The 24,454-nt window shown below is 39.1% G+C and overlaps 1 protein-coding gene, 1 long non-coding RNA gene and 1 other non-coding gene across 5 annotated transcripts in view; 1 reads left to right on the forward strand and 2 right to left on the reverse strand.

The window, feature by feature from the left end:
• The window catches only part of LOC146331399 (tensin-2-like), a 41,584-nt gene extending 23,117 nt beyond the window's left edge, over nucleotides 1–18,467 (forward strand). For 2 of the 3 annotated variants that reach the window (XM_084730543.1, XM_084730559.1), the window contains 24 exons: nucleotides 3,140–3,172; nucleotides 3,442–3,491; nucleotides 3,670–3,853; nucleotides 4,798–4,848; nucleotides 5,014–5,136; nucleotides 5,236–5,300; nucleotides 5,734–5,817; nucleotides 5,908–6,020; nucleotides 6,119–6,179; nucleotides 6,462–6,537; nucleotides 7,700–7,829; nucleotides 9,120–9,185; nucleotides 9,302–9,418; nucleotides 9,704–11,116; nucleotides 11,505–11,655; nucleotides 12,464–13,317; nucleotides 13,514–13,645; nucleotides 15,540–15,632; nucleotides 15,856–15,933; nucleotides 16,128–16,205; nucleotides 16,766–16,934; nucleotides 17,121–17,189; nucleotides 17,506–17,535; nucleotides 17,723–18,467. In XM_084730543.1, coding sequence (XP_084586669.1) covers nucleotides 3,140–3,172; nucleotides 3,442–3,491; nucleotides 3,670–3,853; nucleotides 4,798–4,848; nucleotides 5,014–5,136; nucleotides 5,236–5,300; nucleotides 5,734–5,817; nucleotides 5,908–6,020; nucleotides 6,119–6,179; nucleotides 6,462–6,537; nucleotides 7,700–7,829; nucleotides 9,120–9,185; nucleotides 9,302–9,418; nucleotides 9,704–11,116; nucleotides 11,505–11,655; nucleotides 12,464–13,317; nucleotides 13,514–13,645; nucleotides 15,540–15,632; nucleotides 15,856–15,933; nucleotides 16,128–16,205; nucleotides 16,766–16,934; nucleotides 17,121–17,189; nucleotides 17,506–17,535; nucleotides 17,723–17,867 — 4,365 coding nt within the window. In that variant the 3' untranslated portion in view covers nucleotides 17,868–18,467. The remainder of the gene's footprint in view (nucleotides 1–3,139; nucleotides 3,173–3,441; nucleotides 3,492–3,669; nucleotides 3,854–4,797; nucleotides 4,849–5,013; nucleotides 5,137–5,235; nucleotides 5,301–5,733; nucleotides 5,818–5,907; nucleotides 6,021–6,118; nucleotides 6,180–6,461; nucleotides 6,538–7,699; nucleotides 7,830–9,119; nucleotides 9,186–9,301; nucleotides 9,419–9,703; nucleotides 11,117–11,504; nucleotides 11,656–12,463; nucleotides 13,318–13,513; nucleotides 13,646–15,539; nucleotides 15,633–15,855; nucleotides 15,934–16,127; nucleotides 16,206–16,765; nucleotides 16,935–17,120; nucleotides 17,190–17,505; nucleotides 17,536–17,722) is intronic. The other variant, XM_084730550.1, reaches the window with a different exon arrangement.
• Nucleotides 2,500–3,868, reverse strand: LOC146331400 (uncharacterized). The gene is made up of 3 exons (XR_014771584.1): nucleotides 3,733–3,868; nucleotides 2,847–2,900; nucleotides 2,500–2,568 (listed from the first exon to the last, which is right to left on the reverse strand). It is a non-coding gene; the product is annotated as an uncharacterized LOC146331400 (long non-coding RNA).
• A 2,321-nt stretch (nucleotides 18,468–20,788) lies between the features above and the next one.
• trnaq-uug (transfer RNA glutamine (anticodon UUG)) lies at nucleotides 20,789–20,860 on the reverse strand. The gene has a single exon. It is a non-coding gene; the product is annotated as a tRNA-Gln (tRNA).
• Nucleotides 20,861–24,454: the final 3,594 nt, after the last annotated feature.

Raw genomic sequence — 24,454 nt, forward strand, 5'->3', positions numbered from 1 at the left:
ACCAATTACAGCATGCCATTCCTCATTTTACTCTTTCCTCCCCTGGAATCGCATGTCACATGTTTGCCCCCCCCTCTTTTCTCCGTTGCACTCTCCTGTCAGTCTGTCTCTGTAACCCTTCTGTAATGTTGTTTGCGTTCTCCATTTTGTGTATCACTGGCTATGTTTACATGCACACAGTATTCCATTTTTGCTTTTATTCTGAAAAACACAACACTCCTTCTAAACTGTTAATATGGCTAATGGAAATAAATGTTCGGTCAATACTGTGTACATGGAGCCGTGCATACTTTGATTATGGACGCTTCTTTCTGTGAAAATGGCATTTTTTCATAGTTTTCCACAGGTGGTAGACTTGTTTGACCGTGCAAACTCAGCCTCCCTCATTCATTCATTTAACCACCTTCTTGAAAGGTTTGGACATATATCTGAAAATATATTCATATCAAATGTTTAAATGTTTAATAATGTTTAAAAGTGGGTGTGTTTCTCCCTCCACCCACAAATTTGAGATTTTCTGTTGTGCATGAATCTCCACCCCAGCCTCGCAAAGTGTTGGCTTGAGAATAATTCAGAATATCCAACCAGAATGACCTTTTTCAAATTCAGAATATTGCCATATTCTGAATACTAGTGTCAAACTAGTGTGCATGTAAACACAGCAAAAGAGTCTGTGTGTGCCATGAAATGAGAAATCTCTAATGTGGGTGTATGTCATGTGATAGAAAACCCATGCAACCCACTAATGACAAACCTTTTTGGGGCTTTTTTTTTTGACAATAATCAGCTTTCAAGTGAATCAAGTCATCAGTATTGTGTAACTATATTATTAATGTAGCGGTAACACTTTACAATAAGGGTACATAATTGACATTAGTTAATGCAGTATTAAGTAACAGTTAATTAATGGTAAATATGTGTGTGTGGTGATCATTTCCTAATGTTCATGTTAACTGAGGTATTGATTTATACATTATTAAATATTTTCTAAAGATTCTATTATCATTATTATTATTATTATTATTATTACTTCTGAAGCACAAAAATAATACAGTAATGAGAAGTGACCTTTAATTAACAATTATTATCATTAGTACCTGTTAAAAAATGTTTACATGCTAATTAAGGTACTGAATATTAAATGTTAATTAACAATTTCAGTATGCAGCTATTTCATAAAGAGAAAACTGTTTGTTTTTACAAATGTTGAGACCAGTAGACACACTACATGGTCTTCATGTAGAGGTCTGCTTGTTCCTTTATCTTAATGATTCTTTAGCTTACAGACTAACTCATATAATCAAATATTGTTCATGTTTTATGAGGATTACTTAACCATAATTAACCACTTTTTAAAGCTCATTATGAATTAATTGTAAAGTTGAAAACATGTCATGTATAAATTAATGCCTTAGTTGGCATGAATGCCATTAGTAAATAACTACCAGACACATTAGTTAACTGTCAATTAACTGTTACTTAATGCTTATCACTGTATTAACTAATGTTAATTAATGTAATCTTATCATAAAGTGTTACCACCTCAGTGTCAGTGTCATTTTGACACGTCATGTTGCTGCTGCCAACATGATGACATGAAATGCCTACAAGAAATGCAGCTATTCTTCATCTACTGAACAAAAACAAATCACCCTTGGCTGTCATGAGGGACTACAAGAACAAATCAAACACTCATGCAATTAAATCTGTCTGAGGAGCAAAACTTATTCAATAATCACCCGTAGTGAACAATAGGTGCATTTATTTTTGCCAAAGTCAGAGAATAGATGGTTTATAACCAATATCTACCTGCAAGTTATTATACAAATCTGGAAAAATGATGAAAAATGTAGGAAGAAAAATGTCCTGCAGCACTAATCATACCTTGGCTTGTTCTGTCAACGTTTAGTAAATGTATTTCCACACCACTGCTGTTGTTTGTCCTGAGGTTGTTTCAGTTGTAGATTACTGTGATTGTCAGGCATTTGACTTGTTAACCTGTTGCCTGACAGCTGTCATCACTGGCCAGCACTTAGTCATAGAGGGCAGCTCGGCTGTCAATCAATCTCATGGGATAGTTCACAGGTCAGGAGCTGGCTGGGTGTCACCTGTCAAGGTTTACAGTGGAAGCCCATAGCCATGCTGTAAAACTGAATGTTAGATTCCATCTCTCAGCTTGTTTCCTTCATTTTCCACTTTTTTCTGTTTGAATTTCTTGTTTATTTTTCACTTTGTTGTTTTTAATCATGTAATGTAATTTGCATTATAATTAGACCATCAAATGAGTCAGAAACGTAACATTTGCCCTGACATACCAGTTTCTACGAGTTTGTTTCTTCAAGGTCAGCTGTTATCCTCATAATAAACAATCCACAGAAGAAGAACATACAGAAACCTGTTCAGGTCTGTTTGTGTAATAGTGGCTGTAGTCTGTTGGAATGACCTCAGCTTCCCTCTCTCTTTCTATGTGTATACGTGTTTGTGGTTTTGGCAAGGCTCAGTATGAGGACTGTGCACCACATGCGGCATCTTCCTCCAGTAAACTTTATCTGTCTCTGTCCTCGTCTCCTTCTTTACGAGGCAAAATAACCATCAATCAGTCATTTTTATTGAGTACCTCTTATTACAGAGCACTTCTGCTTATTCAACTGCCTGGTCAGCAGAATAAACTGTGTGAAAGAAGAATGTTCTCAAGTTCTTTACATTTATGTAGACATGCGTGTGGATGCTTCAAGTGAAATCTGTCTTTATGCATTTGTGTCTGTTAGTGTGTACCAGTCTGTATGTGTATATGTGTGTGTGCGTGTGTGTGTGTGTGTGTGTGTGTGTGTGCGTGTGTCACTAACCCATCATGTGGAACAGCCAAATCTGTGCTGACAGCCTCTTCTTCAAACCAGCTGCTGCAGATGACAGAGGGAAAGTGAGAATGAATCTTACTATCCTCCCTGTCAGCTCTTCATCCCTCCCTCCTCCTCATCCCTTCATCCGTCCATCCCTTCATCTGTGCTGCTGGAGCTGCACCAAGAGCATTAAACCAAACACATGACTTGGGATGTGCTGGTTCATTCCCAGTGTGTGTTTGTGTGCATATGGTTATGTGACTGCTGCAAAAACCAATCATGTGCTCATTTTCTTTCAGGTGACTCCCACCTGTACCTCAACACCAGACCTGGTAAGTGTATTTACACATTTAGGGAAGAAAGTAACTGTAAATCATTTTACTAAAAACTGTGGGTCAATGAACATAGGTTGAATAATTAATTCAAAGTCGTCCTGTGAGTTTTGAAAATGTAAAACCAATTGAATGAAATGATCTGATTTAACTTGAGAGTACTAAAACATATGTTTACATTAAGTTAATAAGAATGTTTTACAGGGTACTTTTATAATATGCAATGTCAGGAATTGCAGTAGAGTTACTCTTTTCTGATTGCTTCTCAGCACGGCTCCACAAAATCTACACCACAGAAGAAGAGAGGCTCCATACCAAGGTACTGAAAAGCCTGAATCACACATCAGTCAACAGAAAGTGATATTTGATATGTATCTCTGATCCACAGAAATAAAATGCACAGTAAAATAAACATTAAGGAACTTGAGCTCTGGGTGTCTAAATCTCCTGATGGCTGTTTTGGCTGCACTAAAACAAAAAATTCTCATACTGTCCAGGGCTAAAACTGTGGGACAAGTGATGGAGCATGTGATGGAGCGCCACTATGATTTTGACCTCACCTACATCACGGAAAGGATCATCTCTGTCTTCTTCCTGCCAGACCTGGAGGAGCAGCGGTACCGCAGAAACCTACAGGAAGTGGCCTCCATGTTAAAATCCAAGCACCAAGACAAGTTCCTGGTCAGTCATAAAACTGTAAACATGAGAAATATAAACTTAAAGGGATAGTTTGGATTATTTGAAGTGGGGTTGTATGAGGTACTTATCGATAGTCAGGTTATTACCGTCATCTACTGAACAAAAACAAATCACCCTTGGCTGTCATGAGAGCTGACCTAAGAAACCACTGTTATATAAGCCAAATATCATAATCTCCAAAGCATCCAAACTTCATTGGCAAAATCAGTTATTTTTCCTCACAGAACACAGGAGTTGTTGGTCTACCGCTGCCTTCATCAGTTAAATTGCTTGTGTTACTGTGTGACTTTGGTGTTTTAAAGGGTTAGTTAAGATTCACAAAAGTCGCACAATTAACACCAACTAACTAACTAGCTAAATAACTAACTAATGAGAAACTCCTGTGTACTGCAAGGTAAACTTGTGTTTTTTGCAAAAGTAGTCTGGTGGCTCTGAAGATGGTAATATTTGGCTTATATAATGGTGGTTTTCTGAAAAAAGGCTGTCTGACAGCAAGGTGTAGAGCTGAAAATGTTCTAAATATAACGTACGCTTAAACTGATATTGATATAATTATTGATAGTTGTTTAGCTTCCATCCCAGCATGTCAACCACCATCTAATGTAGGTAATACACTGACTGTCGATAAGTACCTCCTACAAACCCACTTCAAATAATCAGAACTATCCCTTTAATGTTGTAATTTGTCTCCTAAACATCTGCATAAATGTGAAACAGTCAAATTTAGGCCATGGCTGCTATTAAAAGTTTTTATTCTGTTATTTGTATATTTGTGTAACTCTCCAGCAAGTCTTATCTATGATTATTAGGGACTGTTAACTACCATATCCTGTTTCCTTTAAATGTATTTTTGCTGTATTTTTTGCTCAGTTTGTGGTTGATATGTAAAAATAGATTTGTGACATCTTCTTTTGTGTCTTTTTCAGCTACTAAATTTGTCAGAGAAGAGACATGACATCACCAGACTTAACCCAAAGGTACGAGTGTTTACATTTTAAAAGATGGCACATCACACAGTGCTTTGGTTACAGAGACATAACTGAGATACATAAACTACAAACACGATCGGTCTGTATTTTCAAGGTTAATAGACAGGTTTGAGTTATTTGAAAAACTTGAAAATTTCCTCCTCTGCGGTTCAGGTGCAGGACTATGGCTGGCCTGACCTTCATGCCCCGCCCCTGGACAGGATCTGTGCTGTTTGTAAAGCCATGGAGACCTGGCTGACCTCTGACCCCCACAATGTTGTGGTCCTCCACTGCAAGGTCAGTGCAACCTGAATCCACATGTGCTGGTTTTGCTGTGAAAAATGTAAAACAGTTGGAAAATCTGTTTCATAGTGACTTTCATCTGTGTTGTGACAGGGACACAAAGGGAAGACGGGGGTCATTGTGGCAGCCTACATGCACTACAGCAAGATATCAGCTGGGTAATGTGCATCATTATGTATCTAATGCAGTTATGTCTCCTAAAAATTACATTTGCAACATTACATAAATGAAATGTTTCAAAGAAACGTCTATGAACATAATCCAAGCAGGACTTCAGTTTTCATCAATCTACACAGATTAATAGAGAGAGATCATATATAAATCAAAGATGTTTTGGCTTTGGCAACAGAATATAACTGTGAATAAAGAAATGATCAAGACGCAAATATTTATGTATATTTAAATAATAGTCCAAACCATTTACTGTCACAAAGACTTAAAAAACAAACAAACAAAAACATCAACCGACCAGTGATTTAAATTAGATGTTCAATCAATTTTGGTGACTACTAATTTTCTGTCAATCAAGTAATCCACTAATTACTAAACTAAAGCATTTATTAACACACTTCTGGGTGTTGTTGTCCACAGTGCTGACCAGGCGCTCACCACACTGGCAATGAGGAAGTTCTGTGAAGACAAAGTCTCCTCTTCCCTACAGCCCTCTCAGAACAGGTGTGACACACTCATATATCTTTATATTTCCTCCTCTGTCATATACTACTGCTACTCTCATCACATCATTTCCTTACTTCTCTTCTTCAGGTACATTTACTATTTCGGCGGCTTGCTGTCTGGCACCATCAAAATGAACAGCAGTCCTCTGTTCCTCCACCAGGTCCTCATTCCATCACTACCAAACTTCCAGGCAGGAGGAGGTCAGTTTTTCACCAAATAATCTTGTATAAATGCTTGAAGTGTTGTTATGGTAATTTTTGGGTTTTTTTTTTTTGTTTTTTTCTCTGTGTATCTACAGGTTTCTACCCCTTCTTGAAAATCTACCAGTCTCTACAGCTGGTCTACACCTCAGGTGTCTAGTAAGTACATGGCCAGTTGTCCTTTGCTTCCCAACATCTGTCCAACTGACAGATGTTGTCTATACAGGCCGCTGTCTGTGTTTAGGCGTAGGCTGGTCTCTGCTTATGTTGAAGTTAACATTGTTTACCACTGTTTTACCCAACGGAGACATGTTTTGACTGGTTTTATGTATGTTTTGAGCTGGTCTGGCTATTCTTTTCATTCTGTGTGTTTGTGTGTGTGTGTGTGTGTGTGTGTGTGTGTGTGTGTGTGTGTGTGTGTGTGTGTGTGTGTGTGTCCAGTGATCCCCAGAGCTCCCGGGCAAGGAAGCTGTGTGTGACTATGGAGCCAGCGCTATTATTAAAAGGCGACATTATGGTGAGAAATAGCTTATCTTGAACTGTATGTCACCAATTGGAAACCTTACTTTGATTTAAATCCTTTTCATATCCACACATTCAGTACATCACTGCAATAACTACAATACTTCAGCTGTTTTTATAGTTAAATCCTGTAGTCATTTTAAAGTCCTTTTAAACTAGTCAAGCTACAAATCCCCTACAGACTATGAGCATGCATCTTTAATTACTTTCACACACTGTCTTGCATGTCTCTTTGAGAGGGTAAAACATTCAAAACCCTGAGGGACATAAAAAGTCACGTAGGTACTGCATTTATCTCAGTGGGTAATCGGTTGCCACAGCAGCAACACGCACTGAAGACCCATAATCCAACAAAACAGAACAGTATAACAAAGCTGGTGAAAATTAGGGTTGCAAATTAATCGAAATATTATCAAATTGCAATATGGCCGAAGTGCAATATCCAAATCCCAGAGACTGCAATTTTGTTGATAAAGGAAAATTGTGTGAGAAAACAGCATTAAAATGAAGTACTGCTGCAGAGATTCCCTGGCCTACAAATCTTGTTCCAAAAATATTTTAAAAATTGCAAAATGATTTTTTTTTACAATATACTGCGGCCCTCATGAAAATATCAACATTCAACGTAGAGGTGCCACAAATAATTGACTAGTTCTCAACTATTAAATTTGTTACTATTTTGATCATTGATAAATCGTTTTAAGTAATTTTTTTAAAGGATCGGTACACTTTTTTATATGAGGTGTTTATAAAATTTTGTAGCTTTTTGTAGCTTTCCTGTAGTCCTGTAGCTTGCCTCTATGTGTTCAAATACAAATGTTCTAAAAATGTTTTCCTACATGACCTAGGGTAGGTTTCTGCATATGATTTTGCTACATATGTAGCCCCTATCATCAGCGCTGTAACCCACATCACTACTTTAATCAACTCAGCTTCTCAGATGTGAATATTTTCACATCAAAACAAGACATTTGACATCATCTTAGGCTTTGGAAAAGACTGATCAACATTTTTCACCTTTTGTAACAACTTTTGGACTAAACAGCTAATCGACTGAACAGGAAAATGAGCGACCAATTAATCAATAATGAAAATAATCACTAGTTTCAGTCGTAATTCAATGTAAAATGACTGTTCTCCTGCATCGTTCTCTGCAGGTGAAGTGCTATCACCGGCGGAGTCGATCAGCAGAGAGGGAGGTGGTGTTCAGAGTCCAGTTCCACACCTGCACTGTTCATGGAGCCCAGTTGTGGTTTGGAAAGACTGAACTGGACCTGGCCTGCACAGGTATGAAAACAGAGGCTCAGTTTCTTAGACAGGCATGGAATATTAAATGGGAGCAGCTCAGATTTGGAAATCATTTCTTGGGGGTCACTGGATGGTTGTGGAGAATAAAATCAAATATTAGGGCAAACACCTCTTAGTGACATCAGTCCCTTAATGACATTCAAATAAGGGACAAGCACTCAAAATATGCCAATGGCCTGAAGAAACAGCCACCTCACTAATAAACTATAAACCAGCATAAAAATGACAATTACCAACATAAACCACCATAATCTGAACAGACATGAAAAATGTGAACATAAGGGGGTGCTCCAATACCTCAGTTGTTAGAGCGTTCGCCCCATGTACTGAGACTGCCCACAAAATAATCTTAAAAAAAAAAGTGAACATAAAAGACATTTGAATTTTGTAACATAAAACAGCAAAGTTAACAAACTACTCAGCCCAGCTCCAGGCCATATTTTAGTCTGGGGAATAGTCAAAATGGTCAAAGTGTGTGTGTACGTGAGTTATGATTTTTATTTTGGTGCTTTTGTGCTTAACCAAGCAGCTATAGCTAGTTTTGCTAGCTATTACAGGGAACGACTACGGTATGGTAGTAGTGAAAAGTAGTGAAAAGGCAGACAGCAGCACCATTATCAGAGAGCTCAGAGCTCCCACCAAGCTTCAGAAATATTACTGTGACTTTCTGCAATTTTTGTAGGGATCTCAAACGCCAACCTGATTATTCTGGGGGGTTGTGACTCAAAAAGGCTGGAAACGACTGGTTTAGATCATAATCGTGCTTTACTACCGTAAACCTTGGATATATTATAAACATATGACTGAACTAATGGAAACCTCAAAATGTATATCTGCAGTATATTGCTTCATTGACATAACATAGTTGTATAATTCAAGACCCACTTATTTTTCAGAACATGATGTAGATGGTGATGTTTGTGCGTAGTTTGAGACAAATATCAAATGACAGAAAGAGAAATGCTTGTACATGGCTCAGTAAGCAGCAGTTTCCTGACAGTTACTCTAAGTGCTACATGCTGACACATGCATACAAATATTACCCACACTCATGCATGAAAGTAAAACGAAAACTAATTTCAGACACATTTCTTTGAAGTGCTCTGCTCTCATTCCATTATGAAGACTAAAAGCAAATATCTTTATTTATTAACTTTGGTATTTCCACTTCACAGATCACACTTTCTTGTGACTATTTTTATCAGTCTCAGTTGTTACGGAGATGGTTGAGATATTTTAGTCACTACCTTTATGCTTGTCTCTCTGTAGATGACAGGTTCCCTCCAGATGCTACAGTCGAGTTTATCTTTTCCAATGGGCCAGAAAAAATGAAAGGTGAATAATCTGACTGTCGACTGTCTGTCACTGTACCCTTTGGTGCATTTTGTGCACCTAATGTCTTTTTTTTTTACATTCTGATATGTTTCACATTAAAATATCTGCTTTCCAAGGCCGAGAATACCGCAAGAACGATGCCTCCATCAAAGTGGACTACAACACCTCAGACCCTGTGGTCAGGTGGGATTCTTATGAGAATTTCAACGTGCACCACCAAGACAGCATGGAAAGTAAGAAATGTGTACACACAAAGGTGTAAAAAGTAATATTACACTAAACTGATACTTTGGATTAATTGATGCAGGGCTATGTGAGGTACTTATCAGTAGTGTATTACCTAGAGTAGATAGCAGTGGGCATGCTCCCAGTTTGGAGATGCAGAGAGGGGCACCAGCATGGAAGCCAAGCACTGTACTACTGTGGACAGGGTCAGCAACATCATCAAATAATCCTAGCTATCCCTTTAAGGCCATAGAATCAACCATCATATCACACTTCCTTCTTGTTTCCACCAGATATTTCTCACACAAGGGGGCCTCTGGATGGCAGCCTCTATGCCCAGGTGAGGAAACGGCGTGGGCCAGGCTCCACTGCCTCAGCAGGCTCACCCAACGGGTGCCTCACCAGCAGCCCAACGGTCAAGCCTCAAACTCCCAGCCAGCCACAGCCTACACTCACCTACACCTCTGACTCCTGCCGCTCCTCAGTCCCCTCTGATAAACTGGAAGAAGCCTCTCCATCCATAAACCGCACTGAAAGAGATAACACTGACTGTCCATCGAGGAGTGGAGATGGGGAGGATGCAAAGGAGAAAACAAGAGGGAAAGAAAGGGATAGAGAGACAGCCATTTTAGATGACGGTGACCTGTCAAGTCCTGGTCATTTGAGGCGAGAGCATTCATGTTGTGGTCGAGCACCTACCAAGTGTGTCGATGTGGGGTGGGAGAGGGAACGAGAGCCTTGCCTTTCTAATGGTCACTGTCTTGGCCGTTGTGGCAGCATTAAAAGCCATCCAAAAAGCCAAACACTGCCAGCTTTACCATCCAAATCAGTGTCCCCACCTCCTCATTCAGCTCATATGGAACTCTGCCATCGGCATAGTGCCCATCCTTTACCAGAGTTACCATGGGAACGTCCACCTCCACCCCCACCCCTGCCCTGTCTCCTCAGGCCTTGCTACCCCTATTCCAGCCCTGAACGCACCCACCCACACAGCCACACCCTCCCAGCCTCAAACAGACTCTGCACTGGGGAAGAGTGTCACCTCTTCCATTATCCCAGCCACAACCCAGCCTCTCATCTTTCCCATCAGTCACTGCCCTCCAGCCCTTACAGGGAAATGTTCTTCGGTTCTCCAACACCATCCTCTGGCTGCCCATGTCGGGACTGCACCAGCAGGCGAGAGCACCAGTCAGCCTCAGCTAGAACATTCCACCCGTTGCACCCCGACCAATCAGAAAACCCACACTGGTCCCAGGGAGCCGGGGCACAACGAACAAGAGAGGTGCCTCCTCTGTGGGAAACTGAAAATCCATGGGAGGTGGCGAGAGAGGCGGAAATCTGGCAGTGCAAATCAGCCATGCCGGCTTTTCGCATCTGCCACTCCCCTTTGGAGCAGGGTCCAAACCAGGAGCATCCTAGATATGCCATCGGACCTCACCAGGGCTACCCGAGCCCGCAGTCTCTGATGGATGTGCGGGATGGAGCAAGCAGCGGGTACCACACCCCTCCACAGCCCCGCCACTCCTGTCCCTGCTCTCCTTATCAGTCATCCCCAGCAGAGAGCCATGAGAGCCGGGGTTATGCTTCAGGGTACCACTCTGGATCAGCTTCGCCTCTGCCTGCCAGTAGCCCCTCTCCTGGGAGAGGCAGGCTCCCCGACACTCCCTCTGGATCTAGAGACCAGCAGCATGCTGAGCATCAAAAAGGTGAATGATGGATGGGGATCGTTGAATGAAATGACATATCTGAAATTTCTTGGATCACTTATTTTTAAGTGTAACCATATATAAAATATGGCAATTAAAAATGTTTTGATATCATACGGGACTGTGACGATATCTACTCTAATATTGAATGCAGCAAGCAGAAACACTTAAAAGGAAAATGAAATTTTATTAAGAACAACAAATGCTGTTACATATGATTAATTATTTAATATAAGACATTCTTCATGCTGTTGTTTTTCTTGTTTTTAATTATACCATGGACTTTTGATTGTGGTATTATAGAACCTTGAGTTTTTGACATTGTTACAACCCTACATATTTTTTCTAATTTCTTTGTTATACCTTTGAATTATCTCGCTTCTCAAAGTGGAGAAGGCCGTTGCTGATGTAGACGACGACATATCCCAGGGTTCAGAGGGCAAATCAGACTCTAATGGCCAGTCAAGCACCCCTGGACTGGACTCTGATCATGACTACACAATCATTGGTAGCAGCAGTCCCACACACACAGAAGACAGGTGGGTGAAACTTAACTTTTGAGGCTTTTCAGACCTGTTGTTAACATATTAGCATCTTGGGTGAGCCAATCACAAGTGGACATGTAGTTCTCTGGCATTTCAGTGCCTTTCTAGATGCATCTTGAGTGACCACTTGTGATTGGATCTCACTTCCCTGCTCTATATGCAAATAAACATTATAAAGGGCTATTTTGTCAGTTGAATGTCCATTATGATCTATTCTGTCATTCAGTACTAAGATTTGACTATTGATTCCTGTTTTTTTTTTTCAGTTCAGCACCAAACTAACTCCTCTATCTAGCCTAAATGACCCTCATGGCAAATGACAAAATGGACACAAAGTTTGTTTACACAAAGAAAGAACCTCATGTATAGCATTTGCAGAATTAGCAAGAGTGCCCAAAAAATTAAAATAATTTCATAGACAGTGTTTCACAAAGTTAATAAAGTGTCTCCTAACTCAACAGCTCACAAAACTGTCCCATTTTGTGGTTACTAGGCTGTTCACGAGCATCTGCTCCTACAGACACATAATTTTCAGTACCGTGAACCAAATGACGTAAAGTCATTTTTTACAGGACATCAGTTGAGTAGGACATCCTTCAGTGAGGCCCAGGACACATTGTGTGCACACATGCAGCCCAGACCACCTCTGAATATGGTCTAGTAGTCAGATGCATCTTTTTGATCAGATCACCCAAGGTGCATGTTAGTACCAGGTGTAAACAGGCTCTTTGACATCTACTAATGCTGAAATCAAAATCACATTTATCCAGATCTGTAGATAATTATCTTATTTTTTCCTTAGTGTAACTGCTGATAGCCCTCCTCAAGGCCAAGAGACCTCAACACATCCGGAGTATAACCAAAACAGTGACAAAACTATCACACCAGTACCAAGAGAGACTCAAACCCAAAGTTCCAACATATCCATAAACTCCACACAACCATCAAGTGAGAGTTTGAGCTCTGTGGGGAAGTTTGGGGCAGCCAAGATCACAGGAGGTGCAGAGGGATCTAACCAGACTTCAAACTACGCCACTGTCATCATCACCCCAGTTCAAGTGCAACTGAATGGCTCTGCCATTCCTTGCGATACCCCGTCAGATAGCGGTAGAGGTGCATCCATGAACCCTTCTATCAGTGTCAGTTCCAGCCCTTCCACCACTTCCCCAAATTCTCCTATTGGTTCCCCAGACCTCCAGCCTTCTCCCCAGCGCTCCACATCTGCTACAGAAGCAGCAGGACATAGACTGACTCCAGACAGAGACAGCTCAGGCGACACCAAACCACCATCACCAGTGCCTGACGGATATCACACACCAACCTTCCCCTTAGCCTCCTATTACTATCCGTTACTAAACGTCCCTCATGTACCGTACACTGGCTACACCGCAGTCACCATCCCTGCCATCCAGCCACCACTACCTGAGAAGAAACGACTTTCAACCACTCCAGGATCCCTGAACGGACACAACTCTCTACTCCGGGCCTCCTCAGCTCCCTCCCCAACACATCATGTTACTTTCTCTGCCTCTGTGGGAGAGCAGAGACGGGGGTCTGCACACAGCTACAGGGAGGAGACAGACACCAGGGTCAACGCTAAGTTTGTCCAGGACAGTTCCAAATACTGGTACAAGCCAGGCATCTCCAGAGACCAAGGTGAGGGTTAGAATGAAGGATGATGAGGGACATGCAACATTTGTATTTATTATGACCAGGCAATCCAATCTTTGAACATTAATGATGAAGTGATACAGTAGAGTGAAAATTAACTTATATACATACAGAAAAAGCAGTGTTGCATCTCTTATTTTACACTACACATCTCTTCTCTAATGTGTTTTCTATTCTGCAGCCATAGCTGTTTTGAAGGACAAGGAACCAGGAACTTTCCTCATCAGAGACAGTAATTCCTTCCAGGGAGCCTACGGCCTGGCCCTCAAGGTGGCCACCCCACCTCCAAATGCCAACATGATTGGGGGCAAAGGTATCTATATTGGATATGTTGTTAAGGGTCCAGTGTTTTTATTTAGGGGAATCTGCTAGCAAAATATAGCAGAAATGGAACATAAATAAGTATGTTTTAATTTAAACGCACAAGTCAGCCTCTAAACGCTTCACTCAACAGAGAGAGAGGACAGTCTCCCAGCTTTTGTTGCGAAAAGTGGGTGGAAAAAAATAAGGGTTGAAAAATCTGCACTGCAGAACCATTCAAGGGACCAACCAAGTTTTTAGGATGTTCTTGAATAGTTCTTGAACTATTTTGCATTTAAGAATCCTTAGACGACTGGTAGGCACTGAACTACAACTCCAACTGTCCTAAAAACCTAGAACTGAATTAGCATTTTTGCACCTTGCATCAAAGTCAATGGGTTTCTTGAATAGGTTTTTGTTTAGATGCCTCAAATAAGGTCTGTGATTAGGACAAGCTGGTGAGATTTTCATGTTACATCAGCACATCAAACACTAATCACTCATGGTGGTGCTGAAGTCATGCATTTATGCTTAAAAACTTCAAAAATGTGGCATTCATTTATGAGCTTATTGAACAAAACGTTAAAGTATCGTAAATTTTTGTTTGCAACAGTACTTATTTTCTGCACTGTGGGGGAAACCGGAGTGATACTCACTTCCAGGTTGGCCCTTAAAAAAGATGTCACCCCCACCAGCAGCCTACGATCACCTGCAAATAAGAACGGTTTAATTTTCATTACCTTAGAATGAGCCATTCATATCTACACAGGGTGCGGGTCCAGGGAGGCCGCCATGTTGCACTGCCATGCTTCTACAGTGGCCTGGAACAAACAAACCAAACCCTGGCTCTAGTGACGGCCTTTCGTGTTTTTATTTGTGAGTTTTGTGGCCACTGTTGTTTCCCCTACAAGCTTACAAGGGGAGAGTGGGGGAGGGATATTCAGTTGGTTGCAACATGCAATCTCACCACTGGATGCCACTAAATCCCATACACAGATCCTTTAATATAAATTAGCTAGTTTCTGACAGGCCTTTTTTGTCACAGTAAGACACAGGTGTAAATAATAAAATGAATGATGACTGAATTCCATTTAGCTGCTTCAGTTCAGTTTCATGGTCCTGTATTGTGCATGATGACTCACTGCCACACTGTCAGGACATTTTTAACAAAGCAGAGCCATTGTTAATGTTATTATTAACACCTGTGGTTTTCCTACAATGACTAGCCAAAATGTCTGCTGTAGAAAAGGACTTTGAGACAGTAGGTGTTTTTCTTGGCATCAGTCATGTCACATCATAGTCGCCTATAGAAATTTGATCCCACTATTATGTACGTCAGTGGTTTATTACTTATGTGATTTCCATTCATCTACTAAGCCTGTTTAACATCTGAAATGACTGCTGACTGATTTGCAAGGAAGATACTCGCCAACCAATAAGTGTACAAAATCACAGAAAACAACCTATTCAGGTTTTAAGTAGTTTAAGGATAGAATATGTTGGACTTGTCAGTTGCTATTTGTAAATACACCAGGAAGTTGGTTGATGCTGCCAAATTTTTAGGCACAGTTACCAAAAAGAATAATAATTAGGGCTGTTGTTTAACCAGCCCTAATCATCATGCTTCTGCATTCCTGTTTATGTACCTTTGTTTTTGCTGGAAGCACAATAAATGTTGGTAAAAAGTTTTTATGAATTTGTGATTCACTCTGTTCATGCATGAACTGAAAAACATGAAGACATGGTCGTGATGGAAAAATGAAGTGACATTATGGTTTTTATAGGTCTATAACAATCAGAATCGTATATTTTTGGTATTTTTGTTTATGAAGCAGTATTGAATATGCTCTGCAGCATGAAAGTCTGCCTTATTTTTGATCCTCTCACCCTCTTCTCCTCTCTCCCAGGGGATCCTCTGGAACAGCTGGTGAGACACTTCCTCATCGAGACGGGGCCACGGGGAGTGAAGATCAAGGGCTGTCAGAACGAGTCCTACTTCGGTCAGTTACGTGGGAGACAAAACTGCCACAATATGTTTTACATTTTTGTTCTGTACATATACTATACACATACTTTGACTGACTGATTTAACCTATAAATCTAGAGAAAGTGAGGTTTTTGTTTACTCTCATCCCAGTCCCTAGTTTTCTTTCATTTAATGCTCTCTAATCTGCCATAATAATAATCTGTTTTACCTCCTGTCTCATTCTGTCTTTGTCTCAGGAAGTCTATCTGCCCTGGTGTACCAGCATTCAATTACTCCCATCTCTCTGCCATGTGCCCTTCGCATCCCAGAAAAAGGTAAAGTCTGTGTCATTACATTTAGATGTCGTCATTTTTATTCCAAAATTAAATATCCGCCTTTTAAAGTAAGATATATTTATTTATTTATGAGAGAACAGCTTAACACTTCAAAGGTTATTACAACATTTACAGACTGGATCCTCAATAATTTAGATACCACTGTTATGTAACTGAAGACTGTGATGTTTCAGACCTGGTTGGGGAGCTTCAGGAGATGCAGAGTGCAACAAACACCAGCACAGCGGCCAACCTCCTCAAACAAGGAGCAGGTAGTACATGAGCTTGTTTTGTTTTTGGAGATTCTGTTGTTATATGATCTTTCATAGAGCACTGGTTTTCAGAATGTGGTCTGGAGACCAACAGGGGTTCTTGAGTGGGTTGTAAGGGGGCCCAGCCAAAGAAGTGATCAAATACAAATACTTTTAGCACATTTATTGTAAGTTAGAACAACAAGGAAATAAACCAGTTTGATTGATTGTAATTTGTAGTGACCTTAGTTTGATCACTAATTGATTATGAAGACTCAATTATCTTCAAACCTATAAAAACAAACAAACAAACAAACAAACAAACAAACAAACAAAAAAAACAAGACAAAATCCTCTCAAACTGGTAGACTGTTGTCCTGTTGTCTAATGTGCATCTATTGTGTAGGTCCTTGACATGAAAACATTTGTGAACCCCCGCATAGCGGACCTGTCACTTGCAGTGCAGTTGCAGTTCTTACTTTTGACCAGCAGAGGCCGCTCAAGCCTCATATTTTCGTAGCCCTGAGCCACAGGAACACGTTTATGTTAATTCATATTTTCTCATCTCTCTCATGAACAAGCTTGCAATGTGCTCTACCTGAATTCTGTGGAAACTGAGTCACTGACTGGGCCCGAGGCTGTTTCCAAGGCAACTAAGTGTACTTTGGCTCTGAGTCCTCGTCCAGTGGCAACAGTGGTCCACTTCAAAGTGTCTTCTCAGGGCATCACTCTGACCGACAGCAAAAGAAGGTACATCTTAGACACAACATTACGACTTATTGTACAACATTTTCAGTTTTTTTTTTTTTTTTAAAGTGGTATTTGTTATTGTGTTAAATTTCTTATGCATAACATGCAACAGTTTGATAAAAAAAAATATTTCAAGACAGTATTCTCAAAGACAGGTGAGTCATAATGTTGTTGGTGTTTACACAGGTTATTTTTCAGGAGACACTACCCAATCAGCAGTGTGACTTTCAGCAGTCTAGACCCCCAAGACCAGAGGTGGGTCACTGAAACATGGATGCTAATAAATAATAAAAACTATATGTGCTTGTACATGTTACTGCTGATTATCTTTAGTGAAGGCAGTAATATGATCTGTGTGCTTGCTGCTGCTGCACACATACTTTCTGTTACTGACTTACATTACTGACTTATATTTTGTAAATATAAGTTCTCTTTGTCTGCTTTTTTACCATGAGAAGTGAATGTATATTGCTAGTAAGAGCCTTGTCTGTTTGAAACATGTCTCCATGTCTTTGCTATTCATGTTTTCCTACGTTTTGTCTCTGTCTTCATCTGTGTACCCGTGCTTCAGGTGGACTAATTCTGATAGCACGCCAAGCAAGTAAGTGCTTGTGTCACTGTGTGTTTTCTTTATCAACTGATACAATGTGCTACTTTGCATGGCAATTAATCATCAATTCATCAGATTTGTTGCTCTGAATTCTCGGGAGAGATTTTGGTTTCTTTAACAGTGTCAAATGTTATTTTCTCTCCGGCGTTTTGACCTCTCATGTGTCTTTTTGCTGCAGGATGTTTGGCTTTGTGGCGAGGCGAACGGGCAGCGCAACAGAGAATGTCTGTCACCTATTTGCAGAGATGGACCCCGAGCAGCCAGCTGTGGCCATCGTCAACTTTATCAACAAAGTCATGCTGGGACCTCAGCTACACAGATGAGAAAGCAGGAGAATTTGAAAACTCTGGGCTGTTGGGGATCTGGGGGAGATGTCAATAGGATTTTCACACGTTTTCTAATGAAGTGTGTGTGTATCTTCATTTCTGTTTGCATTTGTACAGGTGGCACCATTGTGATCGGCTGTGTGACTGTTTTTAAAACAGAATCCAGGTCTGACAGATCAGTGCTCTGTAGGGCAAAGTGCTGTATATATATGCCAGTTTACAGAGCAAACAGAATAGTTTGATAAGCCAAAGACTGACCTAACTTTGGTAACCTTTGCCAAATGAGATTGAAATACAGTAAACTTTGGGGTTCTGTTTGTTTTTTGTTTTTTTGATAAAGTGATTTTATTTGTCACCCTGTTTCAAATAATTCACAAGCGTGAGTGGCAATCCATTTACCATGCTGTTATTTGTATTAAAGTTTCTCTACACCAACATTTAAGGGTAAGGGAAGAATGGTTACAGTCTTCAACAATGTAGTAGAATGTAAGAGCCATGTTTGAAAGTGTCAAGTGGAATAATTGGCCCTTCTTAAGTCCCACCCCTTCTTGCTCTGTTCTCCAATAACAGTTGAGCAAGCTTGGTACATGCCAAAACCATGCTAAACTTTACACTTTCCTGTTTCCTGTATGCGATATTTTCTTCCTTGTGCTTTGATGTGCTATGTGCTAGGCTTGTCTATGCTGAAAAGAAAACCAAATTTTGAAGATGCTTAAAAGAGGTTGCTGGCTGACCTGCAAAGGCAACATATATTTAGCTAATATGAGCAAAATACTAGCAAGCTAACTAACTAATCTACATCAAAAGTTATTTAGCTATACACTAACTAACTAGCTCACTGATCTACACCAAACATTAGGTGGCAAGTTAACTAGCATTTTGCTAACATTAGCTAACAATATGTGGCTTTTACAGGTCTCCCAGCAACATCTTTTAACTGCCCTCAAAATTAGTTTTTCTTTTCAACATAGATGAGCCTAGCACATAGCACATCTATGTACAGGAAACAGGAAAGGAGGTACCAAGCTTACTCAACTGTTATTGGAGAACAGAGCAAAAAGGGGCGGGACTTAGGGAAAGGTCAATTGTAATTTTGGTTGTTAAGCAATGTGAAGAAGTGAAAATGAAAGGGCTAGGTTATGTATTTTGATTATTTAAGGAGAAAGTGTCTTTGGCTACATTTTAACTCAGTGGTTACATACATATTTGTAGCAATCACCATTTTGTTCCAGTTGCAACTCTACTATTGTATTTTTGTTGATATGATGCCGCAGATGTAGTAGTATCATGCTGAACCTAATTACAATTTAAAACACACACAGGCCATTTAACAAAATGTTATGCAGCTACTAATTACATAAGCAAGTAAAATGAAGGTCAGCCTTAAAACCGGATTAACAAATGTAATTTAAAAGATCATGGACACAATATGAACAAGTTTTCCACAGCTGCAAATAATAAAGAGCCTTACTCTGTGACGTTAAAAATGGTCTCAACGGACATTCTCATATATGAATACTTACAATGTCAGCAGTGTGTTAATGTCATTGTCAGCCAGAGCAGAAAAGTCTTCATATCACAAATTAGTCTTGGTCCTATTTCTGTCCCTTTTTAACTAACCAATATCCATGGCAACACTTTTTGAGTGAGTTATGTTTTAGAGGGGAGTTTCACTTTAAGCCAAAGACTTCATTATTGTGTAAAGATATTTTGAAGTTTTGTTTTGGTTTTTTTATCAATTCATTTTTGTTGTTTGGCATTTGTGTGTTTTCTATAAACGGATACAGTATTTAGATGACTTAAGCACAATCATTATTTTTCATAATGGATTTTTATGTAAAAGAATTAATATATTTTAGTCCTCTGAGATGGTGAGAAGAATGGTATATGTCACATTTGACAGGAACTTTAAGTAATAAAACAAAATAAAACAAAATGCAAGCGTATGCTTCATCATTTAAAAGCTTAATGTAATTTATTTTGATACATTTTTTGTTATGTGCTAAAAGCAGATAAAAATTAATAAACTTCAACATATGGCTTCATGTATGATTTTACAAATAATTCCCAGGTTTCGCACCTTGAAACAGCACAATTCATGACACAAGCCTTCATACTTTATTCTTCTTTTTTTTCAGTTTTACAGCACTTGGTATCCTTGATGTTACATTAATGTCTCCTGGATATCTTATGTATTTAGTCCACTAGCTCTCATAAAACCACAGTTTGTACTCCACACTAGCTCCACACTCCAACATATTTTTTTATCCTGGCTTTTACATGTGCCTATTTTCTATAATTGTTTGATCATCATTTGTCTATCTAAGGCAATATTTTCTGCATGTTACTAGGACATGCTCCTCTGCATATCCTAGAGAGTACCTCCTCTCTTTACATCATATGCTTTTTCAACATCAAAAGCCACTCTCTCTTTATTTACTTGAACTCTTATTATCTCATCCTCCAGACATAACACTGTCCCTTCCTCTCCTAAATAAGCTTTGGTATGTAGTCTCCATGCCTCCTTTTTCCAAGAAGTACATAAGCATCTCCCTCTGAAAATTCTTCATTTTTCCCATACTATCTACAAATAATGCTAAAAACTTCTTCAGTCCTGCCATACTTTAATGTTTCAATTGTAATGTAATTTATTTCATGCTGCTTTGGTACATTTTTCCCAGTTTTAGCCAGTGCATTTTTTTAATTAACCCATGCTAGCTAAATGGGACATTTTGTTCCTTCTCAGTGGTATTTTATCTACTTAGTGGCTCCTTTCTTTTTTCTCTCTCCTACTCAGACTATCTGTTGGCATTGTGAAATTGTATTTACCATTTACACAGTCTTCTTCTTACTGGCAAATACGTTTTCATTGCTATTATTCAAAGGAGCACTCATAGCAGTGACAGGTTAAAAGGATGAGGTCCCACCGAGATTTGAACTCGGATCGCTGGATTCAAAGTCCAGAGTGCTAACCATTACACCATGGGACCAGCTCCGTTGTAGCTACCCACAAAATAGTATTAATCATCATATGCTACAATGCTATCAAGTGACTTTCTAGTCACTTTTCAAGTCCGAGTCGTGTGTAATTTTGAACATTACTTACGGTTCCATATCTTACCAAACGGTTCGCTATTTGGAAGGTTAAAGTCTTTGCAAGAGTAACAACTGCCCCGTGTTTTGCCATTGCTAACGTCAGTTAGCTAGATAACTAAAGCTAACCTAGCTTACTCAGATAAGCTAGGCTAACGAAACTGAGTGTGGTAAGTATGAAGTCACAGATAGCTTGTTGTTAACATACGCATCTACCTACAGGTGCAAACAGTCGAGCATGTTTGTCTAATCGTGCCTGCCGATATGTGTTACAAGACATCCATAAAGGTTTACGTCAATCACTACCAGTGAGGCGATCTGCTAGCTAGCTACTCACTATCCGATTTTAGTTTCTCAAAATAAAAGCTTTGTTTTCAAAATAAAATGTGGCAAACTACACTGCCTGGCCAAGACAAGTCACATACTCTTAATATTTCGTTGGACCGTCTTTAGCCTTGATTACGGCACATATTCACCATGGTTTCGATAAGCTTGTGCAATGTCACAACATTTATTTCTGTCCAAAGTTGCATTAATCTTTTCGCAAAGATCTTGTATTGATGATGGCAGAGTCGGACCGCTGTGTAAAGTCTTATCCAGCACATCCCAAAGATTCTCAGTGTGGTTCAGGTCTGGAGTCTGTGGTGGCCGACCCATGTATAATGCTCCCTGAACCACTCGTTCACAATTTGAGCTCGATGAATCCTGGCATTGTCATCTCGGAATATGCCCGCATCAGGGAAGAAAAACTCCATTGATGAAAAAAAAAAACTGCTCATTGAGTATATTCACGTCGTGAGCTGACCTCATAACATTATTCCAATTATCCAGTGGAAGGGTCTTACCTATTTGCTTAGTTAAATCCAGGTGATGACTTTTTTCGGCCACAGAGCACAGACTGTATACACAGACAGACTCTACCTGAGTCAGGTGACGCGATTAATAGTGCGTTTTTTTTTAACGTGTTATTGTTTCCAGATTAATCTCGCGCGTTATCGCGTTAACTTTGACAGCCCAATTTATCAATCATCGATTAATCGGCATTGAGAATTAAACCAATTAAAACTGTAACCATGAATATTTAACCTATAGTCTGGATATAGCAGTGCACCACATTAAACAGTTTTGTCTGGCAGAACCATTTGTTGAATGAGGAAACTAAAACTTAAAATGACAATAAAATGACAAATCAAAACAGAAAAAAATGAAAATGAGAAACCTGTTTTGGATCTTACACACTATTAATGATTAATCAATTGTTGGCATTTTCAACTATCAGCAAAAGGAAACTGAAAATCTGCGACCCTATAGTGAGGTGTCTGTGACCACTGACCAGAACAAAGAGGAAGTTGGAAGAAATTTAGATTGAAGATTTGTAGAAACAGAAATGTCTTTGATTGAATGTCTGCTATTGATAATGTGTTACACATCAACAGAAAAGAAGTAACAGTACTTGTACTTAAGAACAGATTTCCAGTACTCTTTCCACCACAGCTTAATATCAATGTCTTAGTTTTTGTAAAAAGATGTTTTGATGCATAGTGTAGAGGTTGTACTAATTGCATCATCATTAGAAAAGAAAACACAATTCCTTTGAAAAATGATGAGTAAAAAAACATCTAATCAGGAAAACAAAACGAGAATGGCTTCAACAGTTCCTACTGTCTTTTTTTAAGTGACCTCCACTGCTCCAGTGGAGGTGATCAGTGTCCCAGGGTAAAATACCGTTTGTGCTGGTGTAAATGGCTGGTTTGTACACACAACCAAGACATAGAGACTATTATTAGGTCTTCCAAAGGACCTAACTATTAACCAGATAAGAAAGGGTTTTTGTTTTTCACATCTGGCTGTTTTATATTTGCAGTCCAACTTTAGCCTCTCCACACTTAACTGACTTAGCTGACTTGGTTATCACTTACTGTGATACTTACTCACATATACTGTAATATCATAACACATTAATGTGTTTTTATTTATTCTTTGATGCTGAGGAGCAAACAATAAAGTCTCCACTTTGTTGTGAGTGCTTGGAACCACCTCGGTAGGTTGCACAGGAGTACATTTTATTTGCAGGCACTCAGAGATTCATGGCTGGCTTCCTCTGGGCCATTTTGAAAAGTGCAGCACTGTAAGATTTAGCACTGTCGTGTTGATATAGCCCAGGGACCCATGTGTGATAGTACAGTGTAGTAATGGGTGATTAGTGTCCATGTTGTCCCTCATCCTCCCAGAAGAGGGAACTAGAGGGACTTTAATAGACCATGCTTGTCTTCAAGTCTCCATATTGCAGCTCCCATCGAGCCTCTGGTGGAAAACAGAAGGACCACGGTATGAGGTTTTAGAATCTTCAGTCAGTCAGTCAGTCAGTCTCACCACATCATTAAATTTGATGTATCAACTCTACTACCTGTTTTCAATAAGTCCTGTTATTTTTTGCCTTATGAGGTCGAAGAACTGTAGGTGTCCTGGAACAGCTTCCACTCCCTCTCGGCTGTCTTCTGAAGAATTATAAAAAGAAAAATAACCTTTGGTCCCTTAAGTAAATATTTGAAGAAGACAAAAGAATTTCAACAATGTCCAAGATTTGCTAATATATACAAAACTTAAAAAAGATGTTTGATTGAGTAAATACTCATGAGCTCGCACAATACTAATACTAAACCTTAAGTCACAAATTAAAACTACTATAATGTGTTTATCATTTACTCACAACTTAAAATAATCAGGCTTCTCACATACTTGCTTTTATAAAAGTAAAATTAACTATTTTTAATGGTTTATTATTTATTATGGCCCAACTAATACTGGATTTTTGGGGCACATGCTGATACCGATGTTAGGGAGTAAAACAAGTTTCCAATAGTGATATATCAAATTATATTAATCTTTTGCAATGATCCCTAACAGTGGTCACCAAACACTTGTCACAAAGAAATTTTATAGTTTAACAAAAAACTTTATTTCCCAAAATAACATTAGGACACTTAAACAACAAACTTAAACAGATATTTAGGTTTTAATAATGATATAACTATAAATTAGATCATTATAAATTGAAAAACGCAAATAGAACATGATTTATGTATACATTAAATGTGATTTAAGAAAAAAGATCAAATAGAATACTGGTTATAAAAGTGAGAAATACTTTTAAAAAAACAATAGTAATGTGTTATGTTTTGTAAAATGCCTTATGATTTTGAAAAAAAAAGGATATGGGTTCATGTTTGCACAACGTACAGTGACCAATATATTGGTCAGGCTCTATTATTAATGCTTTGAAAAAAAAAAGCATGTGTGAGACACTTGATTACTACACTAATTATTTTACTGATTGTATATTTTATGCCTTACATCAAGGGTGAAAATGAAGTACATTTAATCAAGTACTTAAATACAGTTTAGAGGTACTTAAGTACAATGCACATGGTAATAAACTCAGCTACTTTTAAATGATGCAGATTAAACTTTTTTAATTGGCTGGCGACAGC

This window comes from Lutjanus erythropterus, chromosome 2 (genome assembly GCF_056507025.1).
Source record: "Lutjanus erythropterus isolate fLutEry1 chromosome 2, fLutEry1.hap2, whole genome shotgun sequence".
In the NCBI taxonomy this organism is placed as follows: Eukaryota; Metazoa; Chordata; class Actinopteri; order Lutjaniformes; family Lutjanidae; genus Lutjanus; species Lutjanus erythropterus.